Source organism: Anomaloglossus baeobatrachus, chromosome 2 (genome assembly GCF_048569485.1).
Source record: "Anomaloglossus baeobatrachus isolate aAnoBae1 chromosome 2, aAnoBae1.hap1, whole genome shotgun sequence".
NCBI lineage: Eukaryota > Metazoa > Chordata > Amphibia > Anura > Aromobatidae > Anomaloglossus > Anomaloglossus baeobatrachus.
In genome coordinates this window covers 534,569,232-534,595,313 of record NC_134354.1, presented here as the reverse complement: position 1 = coordinate 534,595,313, position 26,082 = coordinate 534,569,232, and the positions used below count along the sequence as shown (strand labels likewise).

Genomic DNA, 26,082 nt, shown 5'->3' with positions numbered 1-26,082 from the left:
CTTTTGCTGGGTCCAGGCTGTTCGGTGAACAACTGGATGAAATTATTAAGGAAGCTACTAGCGGGAAGAGTACTTCCATGCCACAAACTAAAACCAGGAAACCTGTCCAGGGCAGGAACCAGTCGAGGTTTCGTTCCTTTCGTTCCTCCAACTGGTGGTCCTCTAAGCCCTCGGCCTCGTCCACTAACTCAGCCAAGGACCAAAAACCCAACTGGCGCACGAAGCCGCGTCCTCAGAAGACCGCAAGAGCTGCTGCCACTAAGGCAGCCTCCTCTTGACTATCTGGCCGCGCCAGCAACGTCCTTGGTCGGTGGCAGGCTCTCCCACTTTGGCGACGTGTGGTTTCAACACGTCTCCGATCAGTGGGTGCGGGATATCATCTCCCACGGCTACAGGATAGAATTTTCTTCCAGCCCGCCAAACAGATTTTTTCTGTCAACTCCCCCCTGCTCCAAGGCCACCGTCTTCTCTCAGGCCGTGGCATCCTTGCAGGCCAACGGAGTAATTGTACCGGTTCCCGCCCGGGAACGGTTCAGAGGTTTCTACTCAAATCTCTTCCTAGTCCCCAAAAAGGACGGTTCCTTCCGGCCCATCCTCGATCTCAAGCTTCTCAACAAGCATGTTCAGGTGCAGCATTTTCGCATGGAGTCTCTGCGATCAGTCATTGCCTCAATGACCCAAGGAGATTTCCTGGCATCCATCGACATCAGAGATGCCTATCTGCATGTGCCAATTGCAGTTTCACACCAGCGTTGGCTACGTTTTGCAATCGGAGAGGAACATTTCCAATTCGTGGCTCTCCCCTTCGGGTTAGCCACGGCCCCTCGAGTATTCACCAAGGTCATGGCAGCAGTGGTTGCGGTTCTGCACCTCCAGGGGTTGGCAGTGATTCCTTACCTGGACGACCTAGTCAAGGCTTCATCCAGTGCAGACTGTCAGCGGAGTGTCTCGCTCACTCTCGCCACTCTCGTCCAATTCGGGTGGCTTGTCAATCTGCCCAAATCCACTCTGACTCCGACCCAGAAGCTCACGTACCTAGGGATGCAATTCGAGACTCTGCCGGCACTTGTGAAGCTGCCCTTAGTCAAACAGCAGTCCCTCCATCTGGCGGTGCGCTCTTTGCTGAGGCCCCGCCGTCATTCCATCAGGCACCTAATGCAGGTGCTGGGTCAGATGGTGGCGTCAATGGAAGCGGTTCCCTTTGCCCAGTTCCATCTGCGTCCTCTGCAGCTGGACATTCTCCGCTGTTGGGACAAGCGGCCTTCCTCCTTGCACAGGTTAGTGGCTCTGTCGCCACAGACCAGGGGCTCCCTTCAGTGGTGCCTTCGGCCCCTCTCTCTGTCTCAGGGACGCTCCTTCCTGGCCCCGTCCTGGGTGATCCTCACCACGGATGCCAGTCTATCCGGCTGGGGAGCGGTATATCTCCACCACAGAGCGCAGGGCACTTGGACTCCGTCCGAATCAGCCCTCTCGATCAATGTGCTGGAAACCAGAGCTGTGCTTCTAGCTCTCTTAGCCTTTCACCACCTGTTGGCGGGAAAGCACATCCGAGTCCAGTCAGACAACGCGACAGCGGTTGCCTACATCAATCACCAAGGCAGGACACGCAGCCGCCTGGCAATGTTGGAGGTTCAACGCATCCTTCAGTGGACGGAGGACTCCAAGTCCACCATATCCGCAGTCCACATCCCAGGCGTGGAAAACTGGGAGGCAGATTATCTCAGCCGTCAAACCGTGGACAGTGGCGAGTGGTCCCTGCATCCGGCAGTGTTTCGGTCAATCTGCCGCAAGTGGGGCACTCCGGAAGTGGATCTAATGGCATCCTGGCACAACAACAAGGTTCCGGTTTACATGGCTCGCTCCCACGATCCTCAGGCCTTTGCCGCGGACGCTCTGGTTCAGGATTGGTCCCAGTTTCGTCTGTCTTACGTGTTTCCCCCTTTAGCTCTCTTGCCCAGAGTCCTGCGCAAGATCAGAATGGAGGGCTGTCGGGTCATCCTCATTGCTCCGGACTGGCCCAGGCGAGCTTGGTACCCAGACCTGCTCCATCTGTCCGTAGAGGTGCCGTGGCATCTCCCGGACTGTCCAGACCTTCTCTCACAAGGTCTGTTTTTCCGCCAGAATTCTGCGGCTCTCAGATTGACGGCGTGGCTCTTGAGTCCTGGATCTTGACGACTTCTGGTATTCCTCCTGAAGTCATCTCCACTATGACTCTGGCTCGGAAGTCTTCCTCGGCCAAAATCTATCACAGGACCTGGAGAATTTTCCTCTCCTGGTGTCGCTCTTCCGGCCATACTCCTTGGCCTTTTTCCTTGCCGACCCTCCTGTCCATTCTACAGTCCGGTCTGCAGCTAGGACTATCCCTCAATTCTCTCAAGGGACAGGTCTCGGCTCTCAGTGTTGTTCCAGCTGCGTATCGCCCGGCTGGCTCAGGTGCGCACCTTCATGCAGGGCGCGTCTCACATCATTCCGCCTTACCGGCGGCCCTTGGATCCCTGGGACCTCAATCTGGTCCTCACGGCCTTGCAGAAACCCCCCTTTGAGCCTCTTAGGAAGGCTTCTTTGTTTCGTCTTTCACAGAAAGTGGTCTTTCTAGTGGCCATAACTTCCCTCAGGAGAGTCTCTGATTTGGCTGCGCTCTCTTCGGAGTCACCTTTTTTGGTTTTTCATCAAGACAAGGTGGTTCTCCGTCCGACTCCGGACTTTCTCCCTAAGGTGGTTTCTCCTTTCCACCTTAACCAGGACATTTCCCTGCCTTCCTTTTGTCCGGCTCCTGTTCATCGCTTTGAAAAAGCGTTGCATACTCTGGATCTGGTGCGGGCGCTCCGGATCTATGTGTCTCGCACCGCTGTTCTTAGGCGGTGCACCTCTCTTTTTGTGCTAACCACAGGTCGGCGTAAGGGCCTCTCGGCTTCTAAGTCGACCTTAGCTCGTTCGATTAGGTCGGCCATTTCCGATGCCTACCAGTGTACTCAGGTGCCTCCCCCGCAGGGGATCAAAGCACACTCGACCAGAGCTGTCGGTGCCTCTTGGGCTTTCAGGCACCAGGCTACGGCTCAGCAGGTCTGTCAGGATGCCACTTGGACTAGTCTGCATACCTTCCGCGTGTTATCACCGGCTGTTGTTGTAGACAGAGGCTCCGGTTGTTCCGGTTCTTGCTCTATCTCTACTTGTGGGTGGCTATTCTCCTTCAGCTTTTGCACTAAACTCACTAGATTTGGTTATCCAGGGGGTGTATATGCTCAGAGGGAGGAGCTACACTTTTTTAGTGTAGTACTTTGTGTGTCCTCCGGACTCAGAAGCTATACACCCAATGTCTGGGTCTCCCAATACGGAACTATAAGAAAAAGAATTTACGGTAAGTAAACAAAATTCTTTTTTTTTTTTTTTTTTTAAATGTTTGAACATTTATTTTTTAAGATCTCAATACAATGGTTTCTATTGGAACAGCACATTCAGTAAAGTCTGTGAATATGGAGAGAGGAACATGTAAGCACAATCCTTAAATCCCAGTGTGTGCCTTTCTCCTTAGAGTTTTGCCTGGTCTTCATGCTCGGAGTGGTCCATTGGTCTTCGTGTGCCTTTTGTGGTAGATGTGTGCTCCATGACCTTTGAACAGCTTGATCTCCTTTTGCGCCAAGTTAGCGAAGGAATGGACGGGAGCTCAGACTGGCCACCACCTCAAGAGAAGGAATGTATGGCTGTAGCAACACTCAACCTTCTTCGGCTGCAGGTGATTTTATTCTTCTAGGGAGATTCGGCTATGTTCCTTCTTTTGAGCTGGTTCTTGACACTGCTCTCTTCCCTCCAGTTACATGCTGCTATTAGCCATCAAATAGACCCGGAGTGTCTAGGGCTTGGACTTGGAAGTGCTTTGCTGAACAGTTTGAAGCAGACAGTGGTTACATTGGCGAGTAACGCTGGAGTACTGAATACCGTGCAGTCAGCCGCCCAAGCAGTTCTGCAAAGTGGATGGTCTGTTCTCCTGCCCACGGCTGAGGAAAGAGCCAGAGCTCTATCAGCCCTGCTACCTAATGCCGGTATGTTAAATGATTGGCTTTAAAACTGTGACATTCTCGCTTCAGTGTCTCCTAGAGTCATGCTTTCTATATAACCTGCATCATACAGGTAGGACCCCCTCCACAGTACAAGCAAGTGGCCGCATGCAGCCCTCAGCAATCATGCTTAATCCCTAATACATTTTTATTTTGTGTAAGAGTTCCTCAGGTTTGTTGTCTCCTTCTTTTTTTTTTTTTTTTTTTTTTTTTTTTACCGGCTTTAAGATCGATTTTAAGCCATGGCGGCTTGATGGATGAAGGCTCTGTAGAAAGATCGATCTTGTACAAGTCTAGATAAGTCCCACGGGGTCTCCTCCACCGTTATCTTGATAGTAGCAAGTCTGTGGTTCGCTGGTCTTCCTCTTTGCCTTGTTCCTTCTATTCTTCCAACCATCGTTTCCTTCTGTTCCCTTTTTAAATGTGTTCATTTTGAAACTTTGATTCCTTTTTGGAAAAGTGAAACTCCTCATATGCCTCGAAGATGGGATTATACATCAACAACTGCCTACTTATATAAAGCTTTTATTAAAGTAAGTCTTTATAAGTCGGAGGGCGACACTCTGCGGCCTGTCTGCAAGTCTGTCTCCATTTAAAGGGCAGTGACAAGGAACCTGATATGTCTTCTGGTGCTATTTTTATTTATAATTTCTGTCCTTCATGAAAATGTAATCCTATGTAAGGAATGTAATAATACATTTTATTTATATTCACAATAGGTAAAAAAAGGTCATATGTACGGTCCAGATATCATTGTAGTAAATAAGGGTTTTCGAATTAAGTTTCGTAAGCCGTAATCGGCCAGCATTGGTCGAAGTATGGTTGCTAAGTGCTGTTGGCTGCATGAAAGATGTTCTGAGACAAATGAATTGTAGGGACCAGATTCTGAGGAAAAATTAGAAAAGGGGAACAGGGAACAGTTGATGTGAGGTGAAAGGCCTGTCTAAAGAAATGTGTTTTAACAGCATGCTTAAAATGTGGGGGTTAGTTATCAATTAAATTGTCTGGGGTAGTGCATTCCATAAAACTGATGCAGCATTAGAAAAGTGGGAAGTTACAGATTATGGAGGATGTTAGTCTTAGATCAGGCTGGACAGATGAGGGAGGAGATGTGTGATGGTGAAGAACTGTGGAGCACTTTTTGAGTGAGTGCGATAAGTTTATGTTCTAATCTGTAGCAGATGGGTCACCAGTGCAATGACTGGCACAGGGTGGAGTCATCAGTGTAGGGGCTAGCCAGAAATACAACCGTAGCTGCTGTATTCAAGGTGAATTGGAGAGGAGAAAGCTTAGAAGAATCAAAATGTCTTTCAATTACCATATATGTATTGAGATTTGGCTGCAATTAATCAGTTTGCACCATAAATCATATTTATTTTTTTCAATACCAGCTTTTTGGAAAGTGAATCTGTCGTAATTGTAGGGGACATGGCCAAACATGGGGAAAATATTTGTCACAATTTATGATATAAAAAGTGGTGTACGTTAAGACAGGAATATACTCCAGTCTGAGTTTTGATTGCATTTCTGATGCTGGTGCACAGCGTCTGACAGATCTGCTGAATTTATTAAGAAGCGCACATCTCTTAAAGATTTTGGCGCATCTTTCTCCAGCGCAGGATCATGGCGGGGGTCTGAAACGCCAGTATTGATGGATTGACCACTTGATCTCTTGTAGCAAGGCTATTGCCTACTAGTCTTTCTATTAATGGATTGTCTGTTGCTCTTGTATAATTTGAAGGGACCCTGTGCGTTGGTTTTCATCCTGTATATCTAACACCCATTCATCATGCTCTTTAATAGGTGTCACGTCATGTTTCTTCATAATCTGTATATTGTATTGTTCTAACCAGCCACACGCTGTATACAGGTTATCTGCCACTAGTCACATGGTTGGTGCCGTCCTTGGATGTCCTGAATATGGGTAGTGAATTAGGATATTCTCTGTATAGTGCATGTGTAGGAGGTCCGTCACATGTGCAGATAACGCTGTACGCCATGCTTCACTGCATGTGTCTTCACCTGGGACAGCACTACCCATATAGCTAGTAATGGTAATTTTCATCACTACAGTGCGGTGACCGCTCTGGTTAAATGTTTCCTCTTGCGTTACTCTGTGAGATTATTATGTAAAGTTTTTATTCTTTTCACAATTCTGTTTAGCATCTGGAAATGAAATGTCGATAAGTCCAGGCCGCCGCTTTATGATTGACCTGCTGGTGAGCAGTTTAATGGCTGACGGAGGATTAGAATGTGCACTAAACACTGCGATAACTGCGGAGATTCAGGTACGGCAGCCATGAAAATCTGCCCCTTGGGATTTTTTGGATCTGTTTTTCCAAGTTCATTGTATAGTGCTGTTTTCTGTTATGTTAGGATGCTTTTCCCCTCCATTTTAGTATTTTAGTTTTTTCTGTAACCTCATACCTTTTTTTTTTTTTTAATGTTTACGAATTACTCTAGCATCAAATAAAATAAAGATCACATTATATTCCAAAAACACTAAACCTCTGTAACCACACTGATTATTATAACATGGCAGCTACAAGAGAAAAAAACTGGATAACTGCAAGCTGTTTCAGTAAGGCGGCTTTCACACCCCCGGTTTTAGCAGAGCCGGCCAATCCGGCTCTAAAACCTATGCAACGGATGCAGCGACAAAACCGCATCCTTTGCATAAGTTTTTGACATGCGGCCCGTCCGTTTTTTGCCGCTTGCGGCATGCTACTGAGCATGCGCAGTGGAAAAAAAAACACATGCGGCGGCCGAATGCGGTGTTTGCCGCAGGACGCCACATGCAGCGTCCATAGGCATGCATTGCAAATTGCCGGACAAAAAAACGTGCCAGGCAACGTTCCATCCGGCCGCCGCATCGGCTAAATCTGCCGCATGCGGCAAAAACCGGACCGAATGCAAGCCCATGCGGCACAATCCGGCACTAATGAAAGTCTATGCAAAAAAAACGCAAACGGCGGCAAAAAAAAAAACCGGTTGCTGTTTTTCTGCAAAGCGCCGGATTGTGCCGCACAGGAAAAACCGGAGGTGTGAAAGCAGCCTAAGAAATCACAACCTTTACCCTCTATGTTCTGAAAACAAGTTTGTGGCTGCAAGAATTGGTACAGGCCTCATAAGCCTCATCCACCCAAATGGTGAAAATATCCACTACCAGTTGATATTGTATGACTGGCTGGTGCTATATGACTATTCCATATGGATGAAATCAGGATAAAGGTGGCAGACCTGTCTTACTTCCCAATCATTGTACCCCAAAATCCGGGCTCTGATGGTAGTCGCACACTGGTATTCTGATGAAATACAGAGGCACAATACTTATGTCACTGAGGAGTAGGAAATAGTCTGTAAGGCTGCTTTCACACCTCCGGTTTCTGCAATGCGGCACACTCCGGCACTTTGCAGGAAAATCGCAACCGTTTTTTTTGCTGCCGGTTGCGATTTTCCTGCATAGACTTTAATTAGTGCCGCATTGTGCCGCATGGCCTTGCGTTCCATCCGGTTTTTGCCGCATGCGGCAGATTTAGCCGATGCGGCGGCCGGATGGAACGTTGCCTGGCACGTTTTTTCGTGCGGCAAAAAAAACCGCATCGCGCCGCATTTTTCAATGCATGCCTATGGCGGCCGGATGCGACGCGATGCGGCAATAACCGCATCCAGCCGCCGCATGCGGTTTTTGCCACTGCGCATGCTCAGTAGCATGCCGCAAGTGGCAAAAACCGGACGGGCCGCAAAGGAAAAACTTATGCAAAGGATGCGGTGTTTTCACCGCATCCGTTGCATAGCTTGCACAGCCGGATTGAGCCGCAGAGCTCAAGCCGGATGTGTGAAAGCAGCCTTAGAGGAATGCGTGCCCCGGCTGGTCACCATGCACGGAGTAGTTCCAAGCAGTCCTGAACATGTGACATCACAGGACCTCAATGAGGGCCTCTAGTGGCCAAAATAGGATATTACACCTAAAGTGTTTTGAACATTTGCACCTTTCTCTATCAATGAGCAGCAGGCAGGTCTGGCATATAAATTTCATCCAGAAGTTGCGTGCGCAACACTAAAGGGATACCAATATAAAGGGCCCTTATAAATTCAAGACTACACCAAAAGCACTTAAAAACGTATCCTTTTAATAGTAATATATTAATAACAGGTGTAGAAACACATATGCAAATAGTTTGCGTGGTTCACATATAATTTGAACTGCAATTGGGGCAGGGGCTGTGAACCCTAAGAATCCCGTACTTAACCGTGGAGGTTGGCACACCAGAAATCGTGCTATGGCGCCCTCCCTCCTCGACGGCTATCCCTATGTATCCCTGAGCCAGACTATAGCCATCATGGAAAATTATCTAGCATATGAATCTGCACACAAATATGGCTGATACCCATAAAAAGTCACATATACCGTACAGGGTAGCACAGCCAATGTACATTTGAATAACATAGTCCATCATATAAGCAATAGAGAGGATATATGGTAGTTGATGATTAACCATTGTCATTGATTGTAGCTTTATAATCTCTGTTGTTGTGATGGTTTTAATAGGATATTGAAGCCAAGAAAGAGGCCCAGAAAGAGAAGGAAATCGATGAGCAGGAAGCCAATGTGTCCTCTATGCATAGGAGCAGCACTCCACTGGATAAAGACTTAATAAACACGGGGATCTATGAGTCTGCGGGAAAGCAAACCTTACCTCTAGTACAGCTCATACAGCAATTACTTAGGTATTTTTGCATTCTTTTGATGTTGCAGTTCAGTTTTTAAGCATTTTAAGATTTTACCTTATTTTCCAATAATGACTTTTTTGCGTGTACATTGTGCATTGTCAGGACTCTTTGCCGCCAGGATCAGGTGGACGCATGGCCACAAATAAGCAATTTGCATAATACCAACTAGATATGTGCAGCCTAGCTTAATACAAGAGAATTGAGCAAGGCCGGACACTTCTAGTCGGAATGTGGCTGGAGGCATGCAGATCACATACTTGCAGTCCCTTGACCGCCTTGAGCATCCTGAGAGCATGCACTGTGCGCGTTGTGAAGATTCACATAGTTACTGCAGACTTGAACCCCAAACCTGGGCAATCCCTTTAAGGGTAGACAAAACCTGTTCTTTATGGTAAGCTATGTAATGTATTATAAAATAAAATATATTCAAGATTTGGCTAATTTTCATTCATGAGTAGATTAAAATGAAAATGTCTTTCCATTTTCCCCCTAATTACCCCTAGCCTGTTGAATAATTTGAAGGATGTTGGTATTTGATGTTAAATGTTTTGTAAGGTACCTCATTATTGAGGCGCTGTCAGCTTTTCTGAGATGTCTATTTGTAAATGCTTGAATTGCTCCATTTGATAACGGTTCTGGATCATCGCTATATTCTGTTTTATTCCTCTGTAATTCCCTTTTGAAGATTCCACCTTAAAGGGGTGTGTCCTAACCGTCTGAGACACCAGCACCGATTGGCCGATGTCAGACTCTGTAAGGACACAACCCTTATTGGTAACTTACTGTTGGTAATTTATTTCTTGGAGGAATTATTGAGGAACAGCATAGTGCAGAATTTTGAGAAGACGTTACATTAATATTTCATAGGACTATAGTAAAATATACTCTTTATTTTTTAATCACTGAGAAATACAATTTTACAGTCATGTTGCAGAAAGAAAATAGGTGTTCTGTACTTTATAAAGTTCCTCACATTTTGTAATTTTTTTTTACATAGAAATACAAAAGTATTTTAGGAGTGATACCTTTATAGGCTAACCAGAAAAATGATATAGCAAGCTTTCAGAGCATCAAGGCTCCTTCTTCAGGCAAATAACAAAAACTTTTATTTCTTTTTTGTAATTTGCCTGAAGAAGAAGCCTTGATGGTCTGAAAGCTTGCTATATCATTTTTCTGGCAATAGGTTTTTATTGCTTTTCAGATTGTTCACATACAAACATAAAAGACCATCAAAAAACATGTAATGGTTCATTTACACTATGGAATATGTCACAAAAAATTCAGTATAACGAAAAGCTAGGAAATGATCAGTTTAGCTGTCTGAACTGTCACCATATAAGGCTCTTCTGATCGCATTGGTGTCTATGGCCTGGTGGCCAAATGAATGAATACAAAGCCTTTTCAAGGTCTTGTAAATACTCTAATATATTCCTAGCCTTCGTCCCTCAACTTGGGGAACTCGCTACCATAACCAGAGAGAAGAAGCAAATATAAGAGAAAGAAAGAGAGCAAGCTATAACGTAAGAGGAGAGACAGAGAAGAAAAGATATTTCACATTGCACTTTATTTCAGGATATGTCGGTATAAGGGAGACGATAAGAATGCTTCCCAGGGGAACCAAGTCTTGGCGACTTTATCCCTTTCCTGGTCGGAACCTGCCACTAGTAACTCCATACGGTGTGTCAGGTTCACTTCTTCAAACAATTCCTCCAAAGACGGGGGATCCATGGATCTCCAGTGTCTGGGGATTACTGTTTTTGCGGCCTGCAATAGATGTCTGAGTAGTGATTTTTTGTATCTAGATATAGACATAGGGATCATATAGAGCAGGATTGCTTCTGGAGACTTTGGGACTGAGATCTCCGTTACCTCCTGGACTCCGTTCCATAACGCTTGCAGGGTCGGGCAGGAGCACCATATATGTGAGATCGTTCCCAGCTCCGTTCCACAACGCCAGCATGTATCCGGCACCTCTGGAAACCAGTTTTCTTTGTCGCTCCATTGGGAGACCCACACAATTGGGTGTATAGCTTCTGCCTCCGGAGGCCACACAAAGTATTACACTTTAAAAAGTGTAACCCCTCCCCTCTGCCTATACATCCTCCCGTGCATCACGGGCTCCCCAGTTTTATGCTTTGTGTAGAAGGAGGCACACAGCCACTCATGCTCCCATTTTAGTCAGCAGCAGCTGCTGATTTTATCGGATGGAAGAAAAGAGGGCCCCTCACAGGGCCCCCGGCATGCTCCCTTCTCACCCCACTAAGTCGGCGGTGCTGTTAAGGTTGAGGTACCCATTGCGGGTACAGAGGCTGGAGCCCACATGCCGTTTTCCTTCACCATCCCTTAGAGGCTCTGGGAGAAGTGGGATCCTAACCGGTCATCCATTCACTGGGACCGGGCTCCCTCCGCAGCCCCTGAGGGAATCTGCCGGACAGGAGACTTTGTATCATCAGGGACAGGGCCCTGCATATAAAGGTACTCTGTGTCCCCATGGGGACGGTGCATGGAGCGCTTGTCTCACAGACGCTGCAGCTGCTGCTGGTTTTGTGACGACCGGGACTTCCGCGCCGACCGCGCCTGTTTGTCGGCCGCGGTATTAAATTTAGTCCCCGGCTTCATGCGGCCTAGTACCATAACTCCCGCCCCCGGACCTGCCAGTCAGGGGTAAGGGCGGGACGGTCGACCTGACGTCGGCAGTGAGGGCTGGAGCATACTTTAGGTTTCCTCCCCCCCTCACTGATCACTGTGGGGCACCAGATTCCCGCACTTTTCTAGTCGCCGCCCACGGCTCCCTCCTCCCCTGAGAGCTCCGGCAGCCATTTTTACAACACATTCTGCCGGTGGAGGATTTCAGGAACGAGCCCTGCAGCTCTGGGAGACCCAAGGCAGGGAATCTGGTGGACACACACCGCTTTGGGCGGTCGGTAAGCCACACCGGTCACCCGGTGCTGGTCCCCCTAGGGTGCCGAAGTATGTGTATGTATATATATATATATATATGTGTATGTATATATATATATATATATATATATATATATATATTTGTATATATTTTCTCTGTTCGGCTGAGTTGTTTTGCTTTTGGCAATATACCCTCAGTGATCACTCTCCTAGGAGACAACAGCATGTCGTCCACAAGGAGCAAGGACGCTAAGGCAAAGGGTTATTTTGCAACCTGTACCTCTTGTGCGGCTATGTTACCTGCAGGTTCCACCTACCCTCACTGTGAGCAATGCTCGGTTCTGTCTGCTTCCCCTGTCCAGGTGGCAGGGACAGAGTTTGCAGTTTTTGCTGAGAAACTCTCTGAGTCGCTTTCACAATCCATGGCTCAGTCTATGGACAAATGGTCTGCTAAGCTACTAGAAGCCTTGCAGTCCAGATCGGTCCTTACACAGGCCCCGGGCACTGTTGGATCATCACCTCCAGGCCCCTCTCGGTCTGCGCCGCAGGTGCTCCCGGGGTGGCCCCTAGGTCTCACGTGGAGGACTCCGGCACGGACCACAGTCCCAGACCGGCTAAGCGGGCTCGCTGGGAATATTCCCCGACTTCCTCACGCTGCTCGGGGTCTCAGCTTGAGGACTCTCTGGAGGATGAGGCGGACGTCGCAGCTCAGGGCTCTGATCCTGACGTTGCTCTCAATCTTGATACACCTGAAGGGGACGCCATAGTAAATAACCTTATAGCGTCCATCAACCAGGTGCTAGATCTTTCTCCCCCAACTCCACCTATAGAGGAGTCGGCTTCGCAGCAGGAGAAACACCAGTTTAGGTTTCCCAAACGTACACGGAGTGCGTTTTTCGATCACTCTAACTTCAGAGATGCTGTCCAGAAGCACAGAGCTTTTCCGGACAAGCGCTTTACTAAGCGCCTTAATGACACACGTTACCCCTTCCCCTCCGACGTAGTTAAGGGTTGGGCTCAATGTCCCAAGGTGGATCCTCCAGTCTCTAGACTGGCGGCTAGATCTGTAGTATCAGTTGCAGATGGCTCATCGCTCAAGGATGCCACTGACAGGCAGATAGAGCTCCTGGTGAAATCCATCTATGAAGCCACAGGCGCGTCTTTTGCCCCGGCCTTTGCAGCCGTGTGGGCACTCCAAGCTATCTCAGCTTGTCTGTCTGAGATTAATGCGGTCACACGTACCTCTGCTCCGCAAGTTGCGTCTTTGACTTCTCAGGCGTCGGCTTTTTCGTCCTACACCATGAACGCCGTCCTGGACTCTGCTAGCCGTACAGCGGTAGCATCCGCTAATTCGGTGGCAGTCCGCAGGGCCATGTGGCTACGCGAATGGAAGGCAGACTCTGCTTCCAAGAAGTTCTTAACCGGTTTGCCGTTTTCTGGCGACCGATTGTTTGGCGAGCGATTGGATGAAATTATTAAGGAATCCAAGGGAAAGGACTCGTCCTTACCCCAGTCCAAACCGAAGAGACCTCAGCTACGGATGTCTCACGGTTACAGGATAGAGTTCAGCTCTCGTCCTCCGACTCGTTTCTTCAGAACATCTCCGCCCCCATCGGGCCGGCGCACTTTTTCAGGCTGTGGGCGTCCTGAAGTCAGAGGGAGTGGTGATTCCCGTTCCCCCTCAGGAACATGGTCACGGTTTCTACTCCAGCTTGTTCGTGGTGCCAAAGAAGGACGGATCATTCCGTCCCGTTCTGGACCTCAAACTGCTCAACAGGCATGTGAGCACCAGAAGGTTTCGGATGGAATCTCTCCGCTCGGTCATCGCTTCGATGTCACAAGGAGACTTCCTAGCATCAATCGACATCAAGGATGCTTATCTCCATGTGCCGATCGCACCCGAGCATCAACGCTTCCTGCGTTTCGCCATCGGGGACGAAAACCTTCAGTTCGTTGCATTGCCTTTCGGCCTGGCGACAGCCCCACGGGTCTTCACCAAGGTCATGGCATCCGTTGTGGCGGCCCTACACTCTCAGGGCCACTCGGTGATCCCTTACTTAGACGATCTCCTAGTCAGGGCACCCTCCCGGGTGGCGTGTCAACACAGCCTGACCGTCGCTCTGGAGACTCTCCAGTGGTTCGGGTGGATCATCAACTTCCCAAAGTCCAAGTTGACACCGACCCAATCACTGACTTACCTCGGGATGGAGTTTCATACTCTCTCAGCGATAGTCAAGCTACCGCTGGACAAACAGCTTTCGCTGCAGACAGGGGTGCAATCTCTTCTTCGGGGCCAGTCACACCCCTTGAGGCGCCTCATGCACTTCCTGGGGAAGATGGTGGCAGCAATGGAGGCAGTCCCCTTCGCGCAGTTTCATCTGCGCCCACTCCAATGGGACATTCTCCGCAAATGGGACAGGAGGTCGACGTCCCTCGACAGGAACGTCTCTCTTTCCCTTGCAGCCAAAACCTCTCTTCAGTGGTGGCTTCTTCCCACTTCTCTGTCGCAGGGAAAGTCCTTCCTGCCCCCATCCTGGGCTGTGGTCACGACGGACGCGAGTCTGTCAGGGTGGGGAGCGGTTTTTCTCCACCACAGGGCTCAGGGAACCTGGACTCCGACAGAGTCCTCCCTTCAGATCAATGTTCTGGAGATAAGGGCAGTGTATCTAGCCCTAAAGGCGTTCCATCGGTGGCTGGAGGGCAGGCAGATCCGCATACAGTCGGACAACGCCACGGCGGTAGCGTACATCACCCACCAGGGCGCCACGCGCAGCCGTCAAGCCTTCCAGGAAGTCCGACGGATTCTGCTGTGGGCGGAGGCCACAGCCTCCACCATCTCCGCAGTTCACATCCCGGGCGTAGAAAACTGGGAAGCAGACTTTCTCAATCGTCAGGGCATGGATGCGGGGGAATGGTCTCTTCACCCAGACGTGTTTCGAGAGATCTGTCGCCGCTGGGGAACGCCGGACGTCGATCTCATGGCGTCACGGCACAACAACAAAGTCCCGGCATTCATGGCACGGTCTCAAGATCACAGAGCTCTGGCGGCGGACGCATTAGTTCAGGATTGGTCGCAGTTTCGACTGCCTTATGTATTTCCCCCTCTGGCGATGCTGCTCAGAGTGCTGCGCAAAATCACGTCCGACTGTCGTCGCGCCATTCTCGTCGCTCCAGATTGGCCGAGGCGGTCGTGGTACCCGGATCTGTGGCATCTCACGGTGGGTCAACCGTGGGCGCTCCCAGACCGCCCAGACTTGCTGTCACAAGGGCCGTTTTTACATCTGAATTCTGTGGCCCTCAACCTGACTGTGTAGCCATTGAGTCCTGGCTCCTAGCGTCCTCAGGGTTATCTCAAGATGTCATTGCCACCATGAGACAGGCCAGGAAACCAACGTCCGCCAAGATCTATCACAGGTCTTGGAGGATCTTCTTATCCTGGTGCTCTGATAATGGTTTTGCTCCCTGGCCTTTTGCCTTACCCACTTTTCTTTCATTCCTTCAATCCGGAATGGACAAGGGTTTGTCTCTCGGCTCTCTCAAGGGACAAGTATCGGCGCTATCCGTATTTTTTCAAGAGCGTCTAGCCAGGCTTCCGCAGGTCCGCAAGTTCCTGCAGGGAGTTTGCCACATAGTCCCACCTTACAAGCGTCCGCTGGAACCCTGGGACCTTAACAAGGTGCTAACGGCTCTTCAGAAACCACCTTTCAAGCCGCTGCGGGATGTCTCTTTATCACGTGTTTCGCAGAAGGTGGCATTTCTAGTGGCAGTTACATCGCTTCGTAGAGTGTCGGAGCTGGCAGCGCTGTCATGCAAAGACCCCTTCCTGGTTTTTCACCAGGATAAGGTGGTTCTGCGTCCTGTTCCGGAATTTCTCCCTAAGGTGGTATCTCCTTTTCATCTCAATCAGGATATCTCCTTACCTTCATTTTACCCTAATCCGGTTCACCAATGTGAAAAGGATTTGCACTCATTAGATCTGGTGAGAGCACTCCGGTTCTACGTGGCTCGCACGGCGCCCCTGCGCCGTTCTGATGCGCTCTTTGTCCTTGTCGCTGGCCAGCGTAAGGGTTCGCAGGCTTCCAAGTCAACCTTGGCTCGGTGGATCAAGGAACCGATTCTTGAAGCCTACCGTTCTTCTGGGCTTCCGCTTCCTTTGGGGCTGAAAGCCCATTCTACCAGAGCCGTGGGTGCGTCCTGGGCATTGCGGCACCGGGCTACGGCTCAGCAGGTGTGTCAGGCAGCTACCTGGTCTAGTCTGCACACTTTCACGAAACACTATCAGGTGCATACCTATGCTTCGGCAGACGCCAGTCTAGGTAGGCGAGTCCTTCAGGCGGCGGTTGCCCACCTGTAAGAGGGGGCCGTTGTTGGCTCTTTTTATTGAGGTATTCTTTTACCCACCCAGGGACTGCTTTTGGACGTCCCAATTGTCTGGGTCTCCCAATGGAGCGAGAAAGAAGAAGGGAATTTTGTTTACTTACCGTAAATTCCTTTTCTTCTAGCTCCTATTGGGAGACCCAGCACCCGCCCCTGTTCCCTTCGGGCTGGTTGTTCTTTTGTGTACACATGTTGTTCATGTTGAATCGTTTCTTTTGGTTCATGGTTTTCAGTTCTCCGAACATCCTTCGGATTGAATTTACCTTAGACCAATTTATAAGTTTCCTCCTTCCTGCTTTTGCACCAAAACTGAGGAGCCTGTGATGCACGGGAGGATGTATAGGCAGAGGGGAGGGGTTACACTTTTTAAAGTGTAATACTTTGTGTGGCCTCCGGAGGCAGAAGCTATACACCCAATTGTCTGGGTCTCCCAATAGGAGCTAGAAGAAAAGGAATTTACGGTAAGTAAACAAAATTCCCTTCATTTAAAGTAGTTGGGACCCTGTACCATCGCGATATTATTTTATAACTTGTTTCTTGTGATTTGGAAGCTATGAGTGATTTATGAGAAAGGGAGAAACATTTATCCCATTGGATTTTTGTAAAGGTTTTATTAAGTTCCGACTCCCAGGCCTTACAGAATGAAGGGAGGGAGAGTAGATCTTTTTCCGAGAGCAACTTGTACATAACAGAGGTTGCATTTGGTATAGTTGATTTTGCGAAACAGAGCGATTCGAAGATAGACAGAGGGCGTATCATTGTGTCTTTCTCAGGGATTGATACGTAAAAGTGCTGGAGTTGGGTATATTCAAATACGTGGCGTGGAGTGGGGGTTGTCTCTCCCAGGATCGTGTTAAGAGGCAGCAGTATTCCATTGGGGGCCACTTGGTGTAAACGTAGTGGGCGGGATTTGGGGCATTCTAGAAAATTCAAGGCGGTACATCCCGGTTTAAACTTGGGGTTTCCTGAAATGGGAAATAAGGGGCTATGACCGTCCAACAGCCCTTTTTTCAGAGAAGGGACGTTCAGGGATTTCAGTGTATTTGCTGTTGTATAGGATATGTCTAGATTATTTGGAAGAAGGGAAGAGCGTAGCCAAGGTAGGGTTCCGATCAGAATTGGACACACATCCGTTGCCATGCGTACCCATAATTTCGTCGAATAGCTATGAATTAAGTCTAGTACACGAGCATGTGCTGCCACCGAATAATATCGACGACAGTCCGGCAAACACGTCCCACCAGCTCCCTTAGGACGTATCAGTGTTTCCCATCGTAACCTCGGATGTTTTGACGCCCACACGAAATTCTTAAATTGACGCCTGAGACCGTCCCAGAACGAGGTTGGGATATATGTGGGAATCGTGTGTATTAGGTACAACAGCCTGGGGAGGATAGTCATCTTTAATATGTTAATACGTCCAAACCAGGAAAAACTCGTCCGCTCCCAAGTGGCCAAGCTATTCTCCAATCTGGAGAGGAATGGCTGAAAATTCATAAGGAACAGTCTGGACAGGTCCGAGGGCAACTGGATGCCTAAATAGGTTGAGATTTCCTGCAGGCCACTTAAATGGATAATGCGTCTTCAAATCTTGTACCGTCTCTTTAGGGAGAGAGACATTGAGGGCCTCGGATTTGTCCATATTAATCTTGAAATTGGACCACCTACCGAATCTCTCCAGTAGATCCAACAAGTTAGGCAGGGAGGTTGCTGGGTTGGTTATATAAATTAGTACATCGTCAGCGAACGCTGAGCATTTATACTCTTTACCCGCCAATTTAATTCCTCGAATTTCAGGGGTGTTGTGGATGGCAGTCAGGAGGTGTTCCATGATTAGTATATAGAGAAGGGGGGATAGTGGGCAGCCTTGTCGGGTGCCATTGAGGATGGTAAAAGGGTTAGATAATGAGCCATTAATTTTTAGCCTAGCTGCTGGGGATTTGTATAGTGCAAATATTTTTTCACGGAAAGAGGGACCGAGACCAATATACGTAAGGGTTTGTGCTAGTGAAGACCATGAAATTCTATCGAATGCCTTTTCAGCATCAAGGGACAGGACCATCAATGGTATTTTATGAGTCTTTGCATGATGAATGATATCAATCGTTTTTAGGGTGTTGTCCCGTGCTTCCCTGCCTGGGACAAAGCCCACCTGGTCCGGGTGGACCAGTGAGGGGAGCAGAGGACTCAGCCCATTTGCTATTAATTTTGCGTAAATTTTTAGATCGGTATTCAAAAGTGAAATTGGGCGGTAGCTCTTGCAGGTATGTGGGTCTTTTCCCGGTTTAGAGATTACAGTGACATAAGCTTCCGTGGATTGGGCAGGAAATGGGCAGGACTCAGAGATAGAGTTAAATGCTACCAACATCAAAGAGGATAAGAGGTCTGCTAATGTTTTGTAAAATTTTCCTGTGAAACCATCTGGCCCCGGGCTTTTGTTGCTTGGTATAGTTTTTATTACATCCAATAATTCTGTGTGAGTAAATGGGTTATCTAGCTCAGATATCACTTCTGAACTCGGGATACTGAAAGGGGAAGCGACAGGGTGTGGAGTCCTTACCGGATTAGGAAGATTGTATAGATTTGAGTAGTATGAGCAGAAAGTTTCTGAAATCTCCGCCGTTGTGTGGACCATGGAATCATTGGGTCCCTTAATGCAGGGAATAAAGTTTTGGGTGCATTGTGAACGTAAGGCCCTAGCAAGCATCCTTCCCGGTTTATTACCAAATTCATAAAAGCGGCTGCGTCCAATTTGAAGGTATCGTTTGTAAGAGTCATCTAGCAATTGTTTTACTTCCTGTCTTGCTTTAAGAAGGTTCCTCAATGTTTCTGTTGAGAGCGCACTTTTGTGAGTTAGTTCTAGTTTGGCTACATTTTGAAGGGCGGAACTCAGAGCTTGGGCTTTGCCTTTTTTTACACGCGAGCCGTGTTTTATTAGTACCCCTCTCAGTACGCATTTGAGGGCTTCCCATTGAAAGATAGCGGCAGTGGTGTCGGCAGTGTGATCTGATAGGAAGTGTCTTATGGAATCCTGTACGTCCTCCAGACATACAGGGTCCGCAAGCAGGCTCTCGTTCAATCGCCATGGGCGCATCGTTTTAGAGAGGGAAGGGATCGCCAAATCGCAGTAGATTGGGGCATGATCAGACCATAGTATGTTACCGATTGTTGTAGAAGATACCCAAGGAAGGGCTGAATGTTGGATCAATATATAGTCTATCCTACTGTAGGAGTCGTGCGGTGTAGAATAGAAAGTGTAATCCCTGACCGCCGGGTGTTGCAATCTCCAAGCGTCATATAGCTGTAGCCTGAGGAGAGCTTTCTTGATATGTTTAATGGCTTTGTAGTAAAGATGTGATTTTTTTTCTTCAAATTGTCTAAGACCGGGTCCAGTGTAAGGTTAAGGTCAGCACATAGAATGACCGTCCCCTGAATCAATGGGGAGGCAATGTCCACTAGGTTTGAAATGAAGCTAGCTTGGTCTTGGTTCGGGGCATATACATTTAGTAGGGTTATTGTTTGGCCTTCGATTATTAAAGAAAGAATAATGTATCTAGCCTCTCTATCTATCGTGCAGGTGACGAGTTGATGAGGGAGGGATTTGTGGATAGCGATGGCGACTGCTTTAGATTTGTTACTAGGGTTATTGGCAAAATGCCAGCTGGTGCAGTGTTTATGTTTGATGTTAGGTGTATGATTCTCTTTAAAGTGCGTTTCTTGTAGACATATTATCTGTACCTTTTGCCGGTGGAACTGTTGCAGAATTTGTGCCCGTTTTTCCGGCGTGTTTAGGTCTTTGGCGTTGAAGGAGGCAATTTTCAATTCCGTCATTCCGACTCAGCGGCGAGATGTTCCTGATGATTAGGGAGCTCAGTGCAATGCCAGTAGAGAAATAAAGGCAGAAAAATTAGAGCGTAGAAAGAGAGCAAGAAGGTAGAACTACAGAAAACGACAAAAGTCAGAGGTATAGCCTCTGAGCAAAAGAAAACAACTAGAGCGGTACCAACGTATTGCAGGAGCTTGTGCAACCCTGAAAGGCAGGACAGAGGCTCCCTCCCTATGTGGGGCGAAGTCTGGTCTAGCAAATCATAAGGCAGCACAGGAGCCTGCAAAACACCATACTTAGTTTAACATTCTAACTTGGTATAACTGAGTATTCACCGGCTGAGTGATAAAACAAAATTATTTTTGGGCACTAGGGAAGTTATATTCGTATTCTTATAAACCTCTACCATTAAGCTTAACAAAAACTATGCAATATATAACATTCCCGTTGTTGCCGAATATTTGTTGGGGTTCTGGAGTGTCCAATAGAGAGATCGCCCTCTTATCAGCTATTGCCAAATACATAGAGTTCTGTTACGTTTCCTCCTGTCTCCCCCCATTCAAGTCTCTTATCTTTTCTGCACAGGAGAGCGAAAGTAGGCAGTGTGCAATTCTGGAGTGATGTTGACGACCCATCTTTAGGTCCGGTCATCAGGTCGTGATGCGACGGTCCGCGGTCGGGCCTCTTTTTTCTCCTCCCTTTGGTCTTTCTCTATGGGGGAGTCCTGATGGCGGGCGGACCGAGGGTCTTGTGGGTCTCCCAACCAGGGTCATGCCATTCTCCGTGAGCGCCACCCATTCAGGTAGAGTGATATTGGGCCGACCCAGACCAGTCAGGAAACCCCGTAAATCCCCGGGAGCTCGTATCGTGAAGGTCTGAGGGCCCTTCCTCACCGATAAAGAGAAGGGGAACCCCCATCTGAAGGGGATCCCCTTGTCCTGTAGAAGGGCGAGTAGGGGTTTAAGGGCTGCTCTTTGGGCCAGTGTGTATCTAGATAAATCTGGCATGATTCGGATAGACTTGCCTTGGTAGGAGAGTGTTTGTTTCTGGCGGGCTGCCTGTAGGATTAGTTCTTTAAGCTGGAAAAAATGAATCCGGCAGATTATGTCCCTTGGTTGGAGATTGTTTGGGTCTGGAGGCCGTAGGGCTCTGTGGGCCCTGTCTAATTCAATAAAGGTGTCCGGCGGACGTCGCAGTAACCCATTGAAAATGGAAGTCAGTGTGGATGGGATATCTGCAGTGGAAATGGATTCTGGGAGGCCTCTGATCCTTAAATTATTCCTCCTATTTCTATTTTCGAGATCATCTAAGGTAGATTGGAGATTATGTATTTGGGAGGAGTGGCGTTTAACGGTGTCCATCAACACTTGTATAGATTTTGACGTGGAGTCACGAGACTGAGTTAGGGAGTCCACTTGTGATGATAGTTCTGTTAGCTCAGAGCGGAATTTGGCGAACTCTTGTTTACATTCAGCAACAATCAGGGATGTTAGGTTAGCTATGTCCTGCTTGGTAGGCATCGATTCTAATAATGAGCGCAGATCTGCCAGGGTAGCCGGCCTGCTCTCCTCTAGGGGTGCATGTTTAATCAACTTCTTGTTCCCAGGGGGACATTGGTCTTGTCTACTGGGGGACAGGTTCCCATCTGGTAGTCCGGCAGGGACATCATTATGGCTTGGGGTTTTTATTATTATTTGTGTCTCTTTTGTGGCAGAGAGTGTTTGCATCTCGGTCTCTGTACTCCCTTCGTCCCTGGGGGAGGCCGAGAGCCAGGATAATCCTGTTGACCACCGAGCAGATGACTCAGTGGAATGTGGGAGGGGGGGATCAGTCCACAGCCCCTGTCCCTGGTGTTCTTGTGGGGTCGTCTCAGTGGTCTGTGTCAGCTGTGGGCATTTGCTGGTTCTGTGTAACTGTCTCTGATGGTGAGCGCAGGGTGCAGGGGGACAGCGACTTCCCCTCAGCTCCCCTCCCTGTCTGCGATTCCCTCTCCTGACTACATGGTGAGGGGGGGAGATCCTGTGGCTATGGGGGGATCTCCATTCTCAGGTTTCCCCTCACCCGCCCGCCACAGTCCCGATCTATGTGCTGGGGGGGTTTGTGCTGCTCCACTGTCTCCTGCAGCCTGGGCTGTGGAAGCGTCGCCGTCCTCCCTCCCCCCCTCGTCTCACCTCCTCTGAAGCTGCTGTGCACTGACAGCTCTCCATGCCGTCCTGCTTCTTTGTGAAATCCAGCGGCGGTTGGGGATTTCCCCCCAGCACTCTGCAGGTCTGTGCTTTCTGTGGGAGCGCGGGCATCGCCATGCTTCCGCCCGCGTCTCCACGTGGGGAGCCGCCATCTTGCTCTGCAGCGTCTCCTCCATCTTCCTGCCGCGGGTCCTGCCTCTGTGGGGGCTTGTCAGCAGTGGAGGTCAGTGGTGCTCGGGCTGCAGGGGGCTGCTGGGGAGTCTGTCGATCGGTCCCTGGAGCTGAGGGCTCACCTGTGAGCATGCCTCCTGGTGGATCTCTGTTCTGCTCCGGCGGCTGGAAACCTCGGGTCTCTCGGTGGGGGGTATTAGCCCGGGTAAGAAGCAGGGCAATGTCCCCTTTAGTGGTTGGGGGTTGTGAGGAGGCCCGGGCCCTAGTTTTCCTTGTTGATTTGCCCATAATATAGTATAAAAAGCCGGTGAAATGCTAGTGGTGCTACAGGAGCTCCAAAAATTGCTGCCTCACTCCACCATAGTTAGCCACGCCCCCCTCCTAAAATACTTTTGTCATTCTTGGGGCATAGTATTACAATAGATTTTTCTGGCTAACACAGTACCACAATATTACCTTGTATTGTACATTACATAGAAATACAAATTTGAACTCCAGTGTAGTCTCTGTACATTTATTATTATTGATCCAAGGTCACTTGTTATTGGCCTGACGTTTTATGTCTTGTGTGTGTATTTTAAGCGCCTTAAACCTTCTGTTTGATGTCTCCAGGAACATTGCATCTCAGACCATCGCTAAACTGAAAGATATGGCACGCCGCATCTCGTCCAGCTTGGATCAGGAGCATTTTAGCAAGGAGCGATCAGCATCCATGGATCTGTTGCTTCGTTTTCAGAGATTACTTGTCAGCAAGCTTTATCCAGGCACAATGGTTGACCTCTCTGCCAACACCCACGGTATAGATGAGAACCTTTTGATTTGCATACAAAAATAGTATATTTTTGAGACAACAATTCTCTAATAATAATTTGTATTTTGGTCATTTAGCTCCTGATCTTTTGGGTGTTGGCTCCTTATTGAAGAAATATACTGCTCTTTTGTGCACACACATTGGAGATATACTTCCTGTTGCCACCAACATAGCCACAACCTCTCACAGGCACTTTGCAGAGGTTTCCCGCATCGTGGCAGGGGATCTCACAGGTAACATTACTGCTCAAAGTCCTTGTAAGGAGGTATCCTTTCACCATGTTTCCGAAAAATAAAGGCCGGGTCTTATATTATTTTATGCCAGTCCTGAATACCAGTCTGTCTCCTGTTCAGCTCTTTTACACTCCTCCAATTAAGAGACCTTTGATTACATCCTGTCACATGACTGTGAAATCATCAAAGGTCCTTAACCCCTTCACGACCTTGGACGGATCTATCCGTCCAGGATCGTGTCCCGTTAAGCCCCGCCCGTTGCCGCGGGCAGGCGGAGTGGATCGGCACACATATCAGCTTTTTTCAACAGCTGACATGTGTGCCTGCTAGCCGCGGGTGGAATCGCTTCCACCCGCGGCCATTAACCCCTTAAATCTTGCTGCCAAAGTCTGGCAGCAAGATTTAAATGCGCGCGGCCATGTTTGTTACTTACCGCCGCCCCCACCGGAAGTCACGTGTGTTATCACGTGACTATCGGTGGTTGCCATCGTAGCACAGGGTCATGTGATGACGCCTGCTGCTACGATGTTTCACTTTCGTTTTCCCTCGGCCGAGAGCAGAGGGAAAACCAAAGTGACTGAATCTGCTGATTACAGCGGTATAGCTGTGATCAGCAGATAGCGATCAGCAATCGGATTGCTGATCGCTATAGCCCCCTAGGGGGACTAGTAAAATAAAAAAAAAGTAAAAAAAAAAGTTTTAAAAAAATAAAAAAAAAAAACAAAAAACCTAAAAGTTCAAATCACCCCCCTTTCCCCCCATTGAAAATTAAAGGGTTAAAAAATAAATAAACATACACATATTTGGTATCGCCGCGTTCAGAAATGCCCGATCTATCAAAATATAAAATCAATTAATCTGATCGGTAAACGGCGTAGTGGCAAAAAAATTCCAAACGCCAAAATTACGTTTTTTGGTCGCCGCAAGTTTTACGCAAAATGCAATAACAGGCGATCAAAACGTAGCATCTGCGCAAAAATGGTACCATTATAAACGTCAGCTTGAGACGCAAAAAATAAGCCATCACTGAGCCATAGATCCTTAAAAATAAGAACGCTACGTGTTTCGGAAAATGGCGCAAAACGTGCGCCACTTTTATTGGACAAACTTGTGAATTTTTTTTAACCCCTTAGATACAAGTAAACCTATACATGTTTGGTGTCTACAAACTCGCACCGACCTGAGGCATCACATAGATACATCAGTTTGATCATATAGTGAACACGGTGAATAAAACATCCCAAAAACTATTGTGCGATGACACTTTTTTTGCAGTTTTTCCACACTTGGAATTTTTTTGCTGTTTTCCAGTACAATATATGGTAAAACCTATGGTTTCATTTAAAAGTACAACTCGTCCCGCAAAAAACAAGCCCTCATATGGCAAGATTGACGGAATAATAAAAAAGTTACGGCTCTCTGAAGAAAAGGAGCAAAAAACAAAAACACAAAAACGGAAAGTGCCCGGGGGCTGAAGGGGTTAAACAATCTGAACTTCGTAATACAACTGCTGGGGTCTCTAAAAGAGTGCACCCTTGAGAAATTTTGAAGTTTGACTCCACCCCCCCCCCCCCTCCCCCTTAATGCGAGCCCTAGCTGTAAATAGGGCTTATTGTTGGAGTAAGGTTTATATTGCAAGCATACTCCAAAAATCCTGTAAAATCATGCTAGGTCTTATTTTCAGAGTAGGTTTTATTTTCAGGGAAAATAGTATTCTGAGCTTTTATTTTTCCTTCCACTAGGTGTTCTCCTTCCTGAGCTGGTCGTCTCGGCAGTACTGCTGCTTTGTAAAAATGCTTGGCTTATGCAGGAGGCTGGTGCCGTCCCTCTCCTGGCCAGTCTTCTGGAGCCTTTGGATAGATTTAACCATCTTGCACCTGGCAGAGAAAGAGATGACAATGAAGATTTAGCCTGGCCGGGCATTATGAGTGAGTTTTTTTGTTTTTCTTTTTGCTAATGTACATTGTTTCTGGATTTATCTTTCCAAATCTATTATTTGCTGACAGTTAATGTACTCCTGTGAAGGTAATATCATTTTCTGTCTTAATGTAAGCCTATTTTGCCTCTTATTTGTGCTTTTTCATTTTTAATAGGCTCATTTTTTAGTGGTCAGAGCTCCAGGAACAATGAGGAAGTTACACTAATACGTAAAGCAGATTTGGAGAATCACAACAAAGATGGAGGATTCTGGACTGTAATAGATGGAAAAGTCTATGACATCAAGGACTTTCAAGCACAATCTCTGCACGCAAATACTATACTTGGTATGATTTTCTTATTCATTTAATTATATTTTCTGCCTTTAATGTAAATACTGTCCCAACAAACATTTGAGGTTTGGTTACATTTTGAGCCATTGCCCCCTTCCACCCAATAACATTGATGTGCTGTTCCACCTTTACCAGGGGTTGCTGCCTATAACAGCTGAAATAATACTGCTGTAACCAATGGGATAAGAAATTTAACCGTCATGTCACAATTTCCTTCAACAACAGTGGGTTGTCTTAGCAGCTTGTGGTTTAACAAAAACTTTGTCTAGATATATATATATATAAAATATATATATATTAATATAATATATATATATATCATAATATATATATTATTATATATATATTACAATCTACTTATTGTATCTAATAAAGCTCAGTGTGAGTGTGTGTGTGTGTGTGTGTGTGTGTCCGCTAAAGGAATCCGCAACGTCGCATTTACAATCGCGAAATTTTGCACAGACACTCCATGTGACTCAGGGGACGTCATAGACTATGTTTGGGCGGGAAAATTTAAC

General features: G+C 47.7%; 1 protein-coding gene across 5 annotated transcripts in view; it reads left to right on the top strand.

Annotated features, from left to right (window-relative positions):
• Nucleotides 1-26,082, top strand: part of HERC2 (HECT and RLD domain containing E3 ubiquitin protein ligase 2) — a 415,490-nt gene that overhangs the window by 101,295 nt on the left and 288,113 nt on the right. For all 5 annotated transcript variants that reach the window (XM_075336618.1, XM_075336619.1, XM_075336616.1 and 2 more), the window contains exons 17-24: nt 3,533-3,733; nt 3,812-4,040; nt 6,219-6,343; nt 8,608-8,786; nt 22,863-23,047; nt 23,139-23,294; nt 25,037-25,222; nt 25,388-25,558. In XM_075336618.1, coding sequence (XP_075192733.1) covers nt 3,533-3,733; nt 3,812-4,040; nt 6,219-6,343; nt 8,608-8,786; nt 22,863-23,047; nt 23,139-23,294; nt 25,037-25,222; nt 25,388-25,558 — 1,432 coding nt within the window. The remainder of the gene's footprint in view (nt 1-3,532; nt 3,734-3,811; nt 4,041-6,218; nt 6,344-8,607; nt 8,787-22,862; nt 23,048-23,138; nt 23,295-25,036; nt 25,223-25,387; nt 25,559-26,082) is intronic.